Raw genomic sequence first — 13627 nt, 5'->3', positions numbered from 1 at the left:
CCTTCCTTTACGGCGTGGTACATGTGTCCGCGGATAATTATGACAGATGCTGCGCCTTTCCTATCCTGTAAATCAATTTCAAACGCCGCTGATGCCTGCTGTGCTAACGCCTCCTAGACATCTGGGTCTGCTTCTGTTTGCTGTGTGGTGCTGCGTTCGGGGAAGCGGCAAATGAAAGGGCGCACGGACGCCTGGATCGGACGCCCGGTGGGGTCAGCTTCGTATATGCATGACTCGCCTTGTGACGTCATGACCTGTCGTGATGGTACATCGCACGCTCTTTGTCGAACACAACCAGTATTTCATTGAACGCATCAAAGTTCACCGGCGTTCTATAATTCGTCTACAGGAAAGGAAAGGCGCAGTAGCTATCACTCGTGGAATCCTGCTATCATTCTTACTGTAGACAAGGAGAATTGGGGAGTTATGAAGAGCGTTTCACGATCCGGGGCGTGGCGCAGTGGTAAAGCGCTGGGATCCAAGGGATGGAGGTTCGATTCGGGAGGCAAGGTTTATTAATATATTTTTTTAAGTATCAGAGCCGCCGCAAAAGCGTGACACTTTTGCTGACGACAACGATGTGCCATTAAAGGCTTTCGCATTAAAAGGTGTAGGGTAGCCGAATAGGGCATGCTCGCTTAACAATCCTTCCCACCTCTCCCTGACGTAGAATGAAAACAGTATTTCCGTGCACACGACAGAAGCAAGAGTTCAACCTACGTCACATAGGCCTATTTTAAAGGAAAGTGCATGTACGCGAACGAGGAGCCATACGCTATCCGTATGCACCAAATTCGACTGCTTTTCGGCGGAACGAGCTCTATGACGCGTAAAACCGCACTCACCAGCGTTCCAATTCGTGCTACGCTTCACTTCTTCGGCTGCTTATCCGAATGATGTAGCTTCAGCCCCCACCATAGATCAGGAAGCGTGTAACAAGCTTCGTCCAAGAGGGAAGACCTGCTTCCTCGGTTATTACGCCACGGCCAGAAGTACAGCGCTATGGACGCCACAGCAGTGTGGGCCGTTACCCACGGCGTTGAAAACTCGCACGCCTGTTACGTGGCCTCACTAGCGAGCGCTCCTGTTTTCATCTACAGCATGCTGCTCATCGACCAGGTATACCTTCCTGGAACGGGGCCTTGCGGGAGCCGAGGTTGGTTGAGTCAACTTGAGCAGGGGAAGCTCTTACGACAAGCGACGTGACTATACGTGGCCAGCTACCGCGGTGGCGGAAATCACGACAATGGCGCCTTTCTGATGGCTGCCAACATCAGCGCATCCGCGAGGTCTGGGCGTGCGACCGGACGAACTTGCTGCGACCTTCCTTCGTTTCGCCTTTCATCTTTGGATCGGCGTCCAGCCTCCAACGCCTTATGTTGTAGTCCCGCACCGTGCTTGCGCCTGAGAGCGCATTTCTCCAAGCCAACGTCACATAGTCCGCCACAGGCCCGTCACATGGACCTCACGAACGTTATAATAGCGGGTTTTAATGTCTCAAAGCGACTAAGGCTATGAGAGAGGCCGCAGTGGAGGGCTCCGGAAATTTAGACCACCTGGAGTTCTTTATCGGGCACTGACATCGCACAGCACACGGGCGCCTGGCTTTTCGGCAACGGCAGATCGGGGTGTAGGATCTGTCTCACTTGCAATGATCGGACTCAGGTACATATGTCGTCTGTTCGAATCCCTATCTGACTAGTCTCTAACTTGACTATAGCAGATGGAAGCTAAATTGGAAGAGAAATGACATGGTACCACCCTGAACGCAGCATAAAGAACGGCTGCGTACACAGTTTCGATCTGAAATCACGTGCGTATATCTTTTCCGACGCGTTGTTCTCAAGTCTGGGTTATGGCGACACCTTTTCGACCAAACGAGCTGCATACGCTATCGTGCAAAAGTGTTCAAAGAATACGCGGGCAAATCGAGAACAGCTTTTATCAGCGCACTAAAAGAAACCATCTAGCTCACCTGCCCCATCGCGTGCAGTTACGAAGCTGAGTATGCAAGTTGTATTGGCACACGACAGAAGAAATTGGAGACATCAGTAGGGACCTCGTGTGAAAATTCCAAGCAACCTGCTTCAGGAGCCTCCACATTTAGCCGAACGTCAGGTCGCGTGCACTTGCCCACAGCATATATGCCTTTGATACAACTCGCTATCTTGCATTTCCACCCCCTTTGCGCTACGGAAACTAAGTCACAGACTCCCGCTTTTCCGCCTTCCAGCCCGAATTCACGGCGACAGAGACAAGCAAACATTTCCGGTCCTGGTTTCATACGCCACACTTTCGCAAGGTTAACTCTTGTACGTAGCTGAAGCCGGCAGCGCGGCGGAAGGAAACGCAGAAAAAAATAAATGTCACAGCAAGGTCGGACAACGCAACCTTCTCTCGCCTGCGGCCCTTGTCGACGTGCTTTGCGCTTGCGTAACACCTCAAGGTGCAACGAGGGCGAGCAAAAACCTTGCGCATCCCACAAGTCACGTTCGGCCAAAGCGCGCCCGGCTACCGTGTGCCTTGAACAGTAACGCGTGACCACGAGGTCCCTCACGCGCCACGTGCACCCGCACTGCACCACTGGGGTACCGCCATCAGGTGACGAGCTCCAAATGCGAGGTGCAGTGACGAAATCCAAACCGCCCCCGCTCCCACGATTTTTCGAAGATTAGCTGTAGGGTAGCCGGAACAAAAGCTATGACTACGAAATTTGCTAGGAAACTTCTAAATCGGTGTAGTAGAGCTCAAAACTGGGTTAATATACTTTGTCTAGCATTGGTTGTTTGTTTATAATTGTATTTTTCACTTATGTGTCCTTTTTCTATTATGAGCTTATGAGTTTTCTACTATGAGAATTATGAGTTTCAAGCAATAGAGAATTACAGATAATCCGACGACTGAGAGGTGGGAGGAGATGCTGCACCTACAGGTGGAGGTGATCACCAACAGGTCCAATTGGGGTGCAGCTCAATCCAATGAGCTCCCCAAATTTTCTATTGAACTAAACGTATTTTTCACCGTCATCATCATCATATTTTACTTCTCGGTGCTGTAGAACTGCTTCGAACAAGTTCTTTTCGCCATAAAATACAAACGGGTTAGGCTGATTCTGGTTCCAATCAAGTAAAATATGCATTGACTAAAATCTAGAAAATTGTTTACGTCCACAGTCCGCAAGAACAAGGCACATAATGCTCCAAAAATGCCGTTTTGAGAAAAATGTAGGCAAAACCTTCAGAAGCTCCTTTCTCTTTACTTGACGTGCCACGAGAAAGGATAAAATATTCTTGAAGTCGTGAACACACAAGTGTAACATGTTTTCTAAAATCTCAAGAAATACGTACCAGAAGATCCCATGCCTTGTGCTATTTTTTTTTTTTTTTTTTTTTTTTTTTACGCAACAAACTGGGGTGAGAAAAATGCAAACGCAAAGCTCCCGTCATTACGCTCGACGTGTCCACGAAAAACGAATAACGACCACTGCTGAAGTCGCGAAAACTAAAGTTTATTATACTTTCTGAAAGTTAAATAAATTTATCGAAAGGTCGCGAAATTTAAAAACGGTGTCTGACAGAAACTACCACACCACCATAAAATTACTTGTTCATGTGTATCACGCCGCGATGCAGCTCAGATTCAGCGCGCGGAGTTTCCACCGTGAAAATATTAATTGCGGTATCCCAAGATTTAAAAGTAACATGACAGCATTAAAGCACAGGCTAGATTTCTTTTTCGTTCCGCTTTTTTAAACTTTAGCCGACTTGAAAGAGTTTTAGCGTATCCGGACAGCCGCGCGCCAAATACGGCAACGCGCTGCTGTTCCTACGTGCCGTTGTGTGTCGAGTGTCATGAAAATGGTTCGAGGAACATTCATTCACCTGGCTTGGAATCGGAAGAAGGCTTCCGTTTTTGAAACCTTGTTTCATTTCCCCAAGCACAACCGGTACAGCACGCGCTGATCGGTTCGGCGCCCGTTCGCCAGAACGGCAGGGTTTCCGACGGACGGAGTTCGCAGGAACCCCAGTATCAAGAGTCGACAGCAACCCCCTCCCGAGGCTGCACAGCCGGTGCAAAGCTATCTGACGGCGAGGACGCAGAGGTAATGTGAGGTGTGGAAAGATGCGCGCAACTGTCTATAGTCGACACCGGATGGCGGATCGCACAAGACCTGGCCACCACTCCCACCGCTTCCCGTCACTCTGCCGTTTCCCGGCGAGTGCGTATCGTACCCGCCGACAGCTTTGAAAAATGGGCGAGGAACAGGGACGCAGACGTCCTCAAAATCTGAAGAAAACAAGAATATGCCACGAGTAGGCGCTGACATTGTTCCTCCGCGCGTACGTGGTCGATTAGTGAGGAATAACAGCTGAAGCCCTCCTGCCTAATCGGCTTTGAGAGGATGGTTGCGCCACATGGAAATTTCACAAAAGTCATGCAATCTTTTTTTTTTTTTTATCTTACTCCAACAGGTCAATGAACCAGTGATTTCCCTATACACCCCCTTGTTTTACTTCAAAAGCAGCGCACCACTTCACACAGTTAAACACAGACTAAAATGTTGTGGCTTGCACCTGCCGAGCTCGGAAAAAAAAAAAAAAGAAAAAAAAAAAGACGCCAGAGCGGAACGGATTCGAATTCAGGAATTTCTCGAGTGAGCAAGTATACGGCTTATCGTTGCAACCGATCAGCCCACCTGTTAAACTGCAACACGCCCTCGCGTTGTACATACGTCGTCGTCTGCATCAACCCCACCTGTGCGCAAAAACTTTCACACGTCCTACTCCATTTAATTGCGTTAAAGCCCTGCCATTCTTTTTTAACGAAGGCAATTCGTGCCTTCCTTTTTCTCGTCACGGGTAAAAACCTTTAACAACGTAAGCGACGTGTGCTTGCTGAGTTCGCGCAGCAGATGTAGGCGTTCAAGCGCCTGACATCTGAGTCAACAAACGGCGCAGTCGCATTTCAACGCAAAGAACTTCGGAACAGCTCCAGAACATTTGGTATCCAACGGATAAGCAGCTTAAGGCGACAACAATAGCACGACAGTGACATTTACGTCAGATTCGTGAATACGGCGAGGAACAGTGTTCTGAAACTATATCGGAACCGTCTTGGAAAATTTTCCCGCCTCGACTGGTTCCGATAAAGTCGCAGAACATTGTACATCCCAAAAAACGCATAAAACAAAAGAAAGGTGTCAGAGACACATGGAAGTGAAAGAAAAAAAAAAAGCTCTTCATTTTAAGACTAAACGGCTACGAGAACTTCATATTTTGCTTTTCTCTATAATGAGTCTACGCAGCTCGTCGATATCTGCACTACGGTTGCAATGCCTGGGGGTGAATATTTAGAGTGACGACTTCAGTTGGCCCCGCCAGAGCCTCGCGGAATGGTATCTGGTTTTATCAAACTGTACCGACTACTTGAAACTGCACGCTTTTAAGAGCAAGCATTTATTACTGTCCAACTCTGAACGCAACAGGGATGGAGATATTTGTGATTAAGTTGAGCTAAAAGGAAAACTTGTTTCTAATTTTAAGCGCTATCTTCTAACCGCGCTCTACATAGTATAGGCAAGCAAGGGGCTCATCCATAACGTGTCTGCAACTGGTGTGCTGTGGGCGGCGCGCAGACCGTAAGTGCCGCTTGGTTAAGAAAGCGTAACTTGCCTCGGGGATGAATGACCGCGGCGTCATGTTGCAAAGTGTCTAGTCCGCGACATCAACTACACTGATGCATAGTGTTGTTTACCCTATATTCTCGGAGAATATGCGGCTTTTGCTGAACGAAGCTGCAGTATTTCAACAATGTTTATTATCATGATTACACAGGATTACCGTACTTCGACCCCGCGTAGTCGCATCACCTGCCTCCTCCGCCGGCACACACACCACAACACTACAGAAAGAATAAAAAAAAAAAAAAAACCATACACGGAATGGGTCTTCAGCGGTCTGGGCCCTCGAAGCGCCCACGAAACCATTCACTGCCCGGGAGTCAATGCGGTGGATGCACAATGACGCTAGTCTGATGCAAGGAGGATATATAAAACTTGTCTGATGCCACGACAGCGATTAGTACATGGTCTTTCTAACACAACACACAATCAACCCTGTGTTTGGCGCATGACGGCCTTAGTTACCTATGCGCCATTAAACCCAATACAATACAATACAATACAATACAATTAGTACATATTAACTGCTTGCTTGAAAGTGATTCGAATCTAAACTAGCCCAAGCACTCCATTCTGTGGAACTGAAACGGTGGTAGGTGCTTAAAATTCACGATAGCGAGGTCAGGTTAAGTCGAGGCGAGTCGACTATCCCAAATGGTATGGCCAGTGAGTAGCTTGCAAGTAACAACACGTCGTAATTTTATTGAATGTAGGCGCTTTTTCTGCGAGATCTAAGGCAGTCTTGCATATTTAAAAAGCTCCAATCTGGCAGAAAAATTCACAACACGCGAGCTCCACGAAAACAAATTATCAACTTTCGACATCTGACATTAATGAGGTGAATGTCTGGCCTAATGATAGCGGCGTAAACAAGTGGTAAACTGTTGTAACCGGCCCGAAAGCACCGTCCTGAGCTGCATATAATAGACCATTCCTTGTCGAGCCTGCAAGTGACGACCGATATAGACGCATCGCGAAGATATTTCAACCCTACCCTGCCGCCCACGATTTCGCGTTATCGCGCTGATCTCACTCGTGTGCATGCGCGCCCGAAGTGCGGTGATTCAGCGGGGCAAGCCACAAGCAAAGTAACGCGACAACTGGCCCCGCAACAGAGGAGAGGCATGCGTCAAAGAGGCGCACAGCCGGTCGTCAGGGGGGCAGCGGCCACCATCCGGATGATGAGTCACGTTCACCTGGAAGACCAGGGGCGCTACCCCGCGCGGCACGGTCGAACGCGCACGCATGGCTATCACACGCCTTTCCCCTGTCGCGCTGCTTGCCGAGTGCAGTCGGCGAAAGCGCACGAGGCACGGAGCACCGTGATGCGCGAGCAAGCAAGCGCGCGAGCTGCCGCAACAGAACGGAGGACAAGGGAAGGCCTCTTCTCCGGAGCATCACTCCGCCGTGACAGACGCCGTGATTAATACGCTTACCATTGCCTTTCCCTTCATGTTCCCTTCCGTGCGCGCAGCATCTCATAGCAAAATTAACACTACAGCGGCGAGAAACGATCGAACGTTGTTTTTTTCAGACGCGACACCAATGTCATCGCGGGCGACCCGCTGTGAGCAGTGGCGGTCGACACGAGCAACGCAATGTGTACACATCAGATGGGATAGTACGTTCGCGCACTGAACTAATGAACACATATTGTAGGCGACTTCACATGTCAGAGCCCATTAAATTCAAGCAAGAGCCGTACCGAGCACATCAGAAATAAAAAGCAGTAGCCCATTCTGTAACCAGAACTGAAATCTTGAGTATCACATCTGAACTAAGCATTTCATCGGTACCATCAATAAAACATGACTTTGATACGTCATAAATGCCCCTGTACTTTCCGACAAAATGCGCAAGTGCTCCAAGTCCAATGTGCCGAATTTTGATGGATGAAAGTTGTCACGCCACTGACGTTTTTCGAGCTACCTGGCTTAAAAGTCCTACATTTGAATGGAAACAAGTTCTCAACGTAGCACTTCTTTTGATTGCCCCGAGATCATTAACTTAAAATGTTCGTTTATCAGCAGACGCAAGCGCTGCACAAAACATTCCTATATGCTACACAAGATATTAAACGATAAGCCTTCCTTGAGCTTCGCGCTACCTGAAGCCACTGCAGTAAAGCCACACAGCGATTATTACCCAATAACCAACGAACAGGGCTTCTTTAGGAATCGGGGTGACCGGCTGCTGACAAAAGAGGCTGTTTTGCTTCGGTGGGCTACGCTGAAAACTTACGTGAAAATAACTGGAAAGTAGCTCGATTATTTCTTAAAATCAGCTATATGATTGCCATTACAGTACTACTACAACACATGAGGGTGCGACACTGTCAAGTCATTTGACGTTCCGGATATTTAAGCATTCTTTTCAAAGTACGGGACGCGCAGGGATGCTCCCGTCAGTGCATGGAGAAAAATCCAGCAAACGAAAAGTACTGTCTTACCTACTGCCTCCTCTTCCAGCACTGCACACACTGCAAAGTCCAACGCCGCTAAAAGCACGATGAAGTTATTGTTCCAAGACGACTTGAAGCGTCCCCACATCGTGCCTCACAAGACACCGCACCACCGACCTCACCAAGACATCGCCAACATCCCTGCCATTATTAGGAAATCACTCGCGAGTCGCTAACGGCGCCACCAGGCGTGTTCTCAGATCTTGACATCACAGCCGTTTTAAACATCACTTCCTGTGTTAGGGGTGGCCAGATGACTGCCGCTAAAAATGCCTGGCGCGACGCCACGCACTCGCGCGCGCGCGAACTCTACGCGCGTCAAACGCGCGTTCGCGCGCTTGTGGCGCCACTATGTGGTAGGAAACCTAACTGTCATAAAGGTAGGAAAAAAGAAAAAAAATTAGCTTCCTTTTTTTTTTTTTTTTTTTTATGCATATCATGATCAGGCTGAGCACTGTACGCAGCGCGGTGGTACGCAGTACCACTGGTACCACTATAAGGACCACGGACCAACGTTAGACGGTCTTGTATAATCATAATTGGTTTGCAGAAAAGGAAAGGCGCAGTATCTGCAAGGTCCATGGTATCTGTCTCTCTGTCACGCTTTCCGTGGACACCTGAACCGCGCCGTAAGGGAAGGAAGGAAGATGGGAGTAAAAGCGGAAAGCGAGCAAGGTGTACGGTTGTTATGCCTTTGTGGAGGGCTACGGAGTAATTTCGGCCACATGGAGATTTGACGTGCACTGACGTACATCGCACAGCACACGAACGCCTCCCCGTAGACTAGCATGTCTGATCATGTCTGGTTATCAGGAGTGTTCTAGATCATCAGGGCTATTATTTCCGTGATCTCATGCTTTCGTATGAAAGAAAAACATCAAAGCACACGCACTTAAAAAGAGAGAGAGACTAGCTTTTAAGCATGTTTTTAGTGCTCATAAATTGTAGCGCCATCTAAAAGCTGCCAATGAACACTACATCGATCATTGTCGTCATTGCCGTCTAAAAAGCGTTTCATTTCCTTGTTTTTTTTTATTTTTAATTATTTTTGAGGCTTTACGCCTAAATAATTCTCTGCATCTTTTCAACCAAATTTGTTGCCAGATGAAACAATCTTGCGATTTGGACACAGTTTCTGTTAAAGCCCGCGGGCGCCGCCACTATTAGTAAAGAATTTGAATTTTGACTGACTTGGACAGCCTCTTTTTTTTTTTTTTTTTTTTTTTTTTTTAAGCAAGGACGCTATGGGAAGTTTCGCAACTAGTAATAATAAAGCGCGGTGACAGAAAATTGCCGTTTCGTGCATTCTTCGTAAGCTTGACGAACGCACAAACAATTGCGCATCAGCACTCCAGCTCTCCTGTAAAGCGGTTGACAAAATTGGTTTGGTAAAAATTTATTTCCCACAGCAGGGGAAATAAATGCAGAGAGAGAGAGAGAGAAATGTTTTGCAGTAAATACTAATTTTGCAAGCCAAACAGTGAACGGAAGGTCTTTGTGCATTCTGTACCAACTGGTACCGACAGTACAGACGTCGCCGACGTTCCGTACAATCGTACAAATGTTTGGTCCGCCTCACGCGTCCTCTAGCGAGTAGCGGAAAAACTAAATATTGTTCAACTTTTATCGCTGTGTTCTACATACCTTTACGTGTTTTATTTCTAAAGCGAAAAAAAAAAAAAAGCGACCTCAGAATTATCTTTCTTCTCTAGGGGCACACGTTATCGCTGTGATTGCGCTGTGTACTTAATGTTCTCTAAATAAAGGAAAGAGGAACGTAACGTGAGTAGGGAGGAAAAGGTTTCTCCTGAGAGTACAAATATCGATTGCCTTGCCTGGGCGTATTGCGTGCGTACGGCAACACAGTCCACCTTACAGGAACTCACGTGTCGCCTCATAACTGTATACCGCTCATATGTCGGCGCACAGCCAGCACACGCACTGCTGCATCCTACGGAGTACTCAGCAGTTGTGCGTCGTCTTATGCTTGTGTGTGTACTGTTATGGCGGCGTCACAATTCGCTGATGATTTAGTCCGGGATTATTTGCGCTATCGTGGTTTTTTCACGTCCCTTAAGGCGTTTGACTCCGAAGTTAAGGCTGACAAAGATAAAGGTTTCCGAGTAAGTAACTTCACTGCATGTAATAAGCCGTTGCAATTGTTTTCGTGATGACATTGTATTGAGCACTACTGTGCTGTGCCACTGACTAATCGCGATGAAAGCCAACAAGGTGCCAATGAAGTCTTTTAAGTAGTACTAATTCGCGGGAAAGTAACTGGGGGGCGTTTCATGTGTCATGTTCGTGTAGTGGTTGCCACGCCGATGCGCATGCGCGGTTAGCTAGTCCGGTTTGTTGTGAGCGGCATGTTCGCCTAGCCTGGCTCTCCACTCGCCAGCGAAGCGGGTAGGCAGCAATATGGCTCCTTGCTTCGTTGTCACGTCAAATTTGCTGTCGCTGTTTGGAAGGCATAGGCTCCGGCTCTGCGCGCCGCTGGTGCGGAGTCAGTCATGGACGTCTATTTACACGACAGACCCGATAGATCCTAAAGAGGATAAGTTCAAGAAAATCCTCATCGCGAATAGAGGCGAGATTGCCTGTCGAGTGATTCACACTTGCAAGCTGATGGGCATCAAGACTGTAGCCGTGCACAGCGACGTTGATTCGCGCAACTTGCACGTCAAGCTCGCCGACGAAGCGTACTGCATAGGACCAGCGCCTACCAGTCAGAGCTACCTGCGCGTCGACGCCATCCTCGACGTTGTTAAGAAGTCTGGCGCCGATGCTGTTCATCCTGGGTATGGTTTCCTGTCCGAAAACATGGACTTTGCCGCTAAGCTCACCGAAGCCGGTGTCACTTTCATTGGCCCTAATTCTAAAGCCATTAGCATGATGGGCGACAAGATTGAAAGCAAGCGCATAGCAAATGCAGCAAAAGTGAATTGCATTCCAGGATTTGATGGAGTGGTCCAGACGCCCGAGGAGTGCGTTAAGATTGCGCAAACGATTGGCTATCCAGTCATGATCAAGGCTTCCGCCGGCGGCGGAGGGAAAGGAATGCGCATCGCCTGGAACGACAAGGAAGCCATTGACGGGTTTCGTTTCTCATCTGAAGAGGCCAAGTCAAGCTTTGGAGATGACAGACTGCTGGTGGAAAAGTTCATTGACAAGCCGCGCCACATTGAGGTCCAGCTGATGTGTGATAAGCATGGAAATGCTGTCTACCTGAACGAACGTGAATGTTCCATTCAGCGAAGGAACCAGAAGGTTATTGAAGAGTGTCCGAGCACGTTCCTGGACGCCGACACGCGAAAAGCCATGGGCGAGCAAGCAGTGCAGCTAGCACTGGCGGTGGGCTACGATTCAGCAGGTACTGTCGAGTTTCTTGTGGATTCGAAGAAGAACTTCTATTTCCTTGAGATGAACACCCGTCTTCAGGTGGAGCACCCGATCACAGAGTGTGTTACAGGCGTGGACATTGTGCATCAGATGATCCGGGTTGCTAAAGGTCACCCATTGCGAATATCTCAAAAGGACATTCCTCTCCGTGGCTGGGCATTTGAGTGCAGGGTTTACGCAGAAGATCCGTTCAAGCATTTTGGTCTGCCCTCAATTGGTCGGTTGCATCGGTACATTGAGCCAAACCACATTCCGAATGTGCGCTGTGACAGTGGTATCATTGAAGGCAGTGAAATCAGCATCTACTATGATCCAATGATCTGCAAGTTGGTTACATATGGAAATGACAGAGAGGCTGCACGGCAGACAATGCTAAAGGCTTTGGATGCTTATGTCATCCGTGGTGTGACCCATAACATAAGCCTGCTGAGGGCAGTTCTTTCAGAGCCTCATTTTATTAAAGGGGACATTGATACTGGGTATCTGCCACGAATCTATCCTGATGGCTTCAAGGGCAAAGAACTGTCTGGAAAAGAGACCACTCACTTCTCGTGCTTGGCAGCAGCTCTGTTTTTACAGGATGAATTGCTTGCTCGCAAGTTTTTAAATGGACATAAGGTTGCAACTGCAGAGAGGCTTGACTGCTGGGATGTGGCAGTGATGGTGGAAGGCAAGACGACTTCAGTTATCATCAGTCAGCTAGGCGATAGCAGTTACTGCGTTCATATTGGGGACAGCAAGTTCAACGTCACACTCCCAGCTGATCTCTCCCAGCCCCTGGTGAAGGCTGCAGTCTCTGGTGATGAGTACATTCTACAGATCCTTCAGCGTGACTTTTCGGGAAACTTCAGGATTTCCTTTGAAGGCACGTCACTGAATGCAAAGGTGCTTTTGCAGGAGGCTGCTGATTTCTTGAGCAAAATGCCTGAAAAGCCCAAGGCTGACACTAGCAAGATTGTGGAGGCACCAATGCCAGGTGTTGTCAAGCATGTGACTGTGAAAGTGGGTGATATGGTTGCAGAGCACCAAGAGGTGTGTGTCATTGAAGCAATGAAGATGCAGAATAGCTTGGTGTCTGCTGCCATGGGCAAAATCAAAAGTGTGTTCGTCAAGCCAGGCCAAACTGTTGATGAGGGCCAGCTGCTAGTTGAGTTGGAGTGATGTGAACAGTCTATAGTCGCTCAGTCAGTGCTTCATTTTTTTTGTAATAAAGGTATCAAAATTTTTATTTCATTCCTGTTTGTGGCATTTCTTGATGGCTACAGAAGTTTCTGCTAATTTACTGTGATACAGGGTTAAAATAGACACCGATGGCACACTATTGCACAGTCATAGAGAACCACATTCTTGATAGAAGCAGTGCCGTAACTGCCGTCATCTGTTGCTCATGCATACAACTGGTCTAGAGCCTTATGCGCTTTGGGTATGCATTTTACTAAAACTGCAGTTGTTTTTCCTTGGCTAGCCTTGCACATTCCAGGAACTTGCTTGCACTTCCACCAAATAACATTGGGCTGCAGTTTGTTGTCCCAAGTGTGCATGTAATAGCATTTGCACTACCTTTGCCTTTTGCATCATTGTATTGTCTTTTCTTGTTAATATTCTGCTTCTAGCAGCATTGTTATGGGTCCACATTTACCCATTATTGGAAATTATGAGTCTGGAATGCAGTGGTTACTTTTCAAACTCTAGGCTGTAGTGTGCATAGTCTGTGCATGTTAGTGCCCTAGGTGGTCGAAATTGTCTGGAACCGTCCACTATATAGCATCAGTCTTAGCCCGAGTTGCTTTGGGGCTGTTAAACCTCAAACTACAGGCATACGTAACAGTGCTGTGACGTGTAATAGTAGGGCTGAAGTGTTAGTTGGCACTGTGCCATTAGCTCCCATGCAAAAGGCAGAGATTGGGTGATAAAATAGTAATGCAGCATTACCAACAGGGACTGCATGGTGAAACTAGTAATCTGTTCTTTGAAGTGGCTCTATAAACCTTCGCTTTAACTTGCTTTGTTTAGAGAAGTATTGTTCATTCAACAGCAGACAAGATTCCCATTTGGCACATTACAGAGAAAGTAGTAGCCAGCGTGAA

General features: G+C 47.8%; 3 protein-coding genes across 6 annotated transcripts in view; 2 read left to right on the top strand and 1 right to left on the bottom strand.

The window, feature by feature from the left end:
• The window catches only part of Meltrin (disintegrin and metalloproteinase domain-containing protein meltrin), a 112162-nt gene extending 103792 nt beyond the window's left edge, over positions 1-8370 (bottom strand). For both annotated transcript variants that reach the window (XM_084591376.1, XM_084591378.1), the window contains exon 1: positions 8130-8370. In XM_084591376.1, the coding sequence (XP_084447502.1) occupies positions 8130-8229 (100 nt within the window). In that variant the 5' untranslated portion in view covers positions 8230-8370. The remainder of the gene's footprint in view (positions 1-8129) is intronic.
• Positions 8371-9876: 1506 nt separating this feature from the next.
• The window catches only part of LOC146206617 (WD repeat-containing protein 91), a 47324-nt gene continuing 43573 nt past the window's right edge, over positions 9877-13627 (top strand). For 2 of the 3 annotated variants that reach the window (XR_014704472.1, XM_084591374.1), the window contains exon 1: positions 9878-10264. Coding sequence is in view for 2 of the 3 variants with exons in the window: in XM_084591374.1 (XP_084447500.1) it covers positions 10145-10264 (120 nt within the window). In the remaining variant the exon portion in view is untranslated. Of the gene's footprint in view, positions 10265-13627 lie in introns of all 3 variants that reach the window. The other variant, XM_084591375.1, reaches the window with a different exon arrangement.
• Positions 10324-12766, top strand: LOC146206618 (propionyl-CoA carboxylase alpha chain, mitochondrial-like). Its single transcript, XM_084591373.1, has one exon. The coding sequence runs from the start codon at positions 10560-10562 to the stop codon at positions 12699-12701; it is 2142 nt and encodes a 713-aa protein (XP_084447499.1). The 5' UTR covers positions 10324-10559; the 3' UTR covers positions 12702-12766.

Source organism: Amblyomma maculatum, chromosome 1 (assembly GCF_055883805.1).
Source record: "Amblyomma maculatum isolate TAMU_Amacu chromosome 1, ASM5588380v1, whole genome shotgun sequence".
In the NCBI taxonomy this organism is placed as follows: Eukaryota; Metazoa; Arthropoda; class Arachnida; order Ixodida; family Ixodidae; genus Amblyomma; species Amblyomma maculatum.
Note: the sequence above shows the minus strand (reverse complement) of the source record. Positions and strands in the feature narration are given on the sequence as shown.

Bases quoted from the DNA above. Each gene is read 5' to 3' on its own strand.
- LOC146206618 (XM_084591373.1), top strand. From the start codon at position 10,560: ATGGCTCCTTGCTTCGTTGTCACGTCAAATTTGCTGTCGCTGTTTGGA.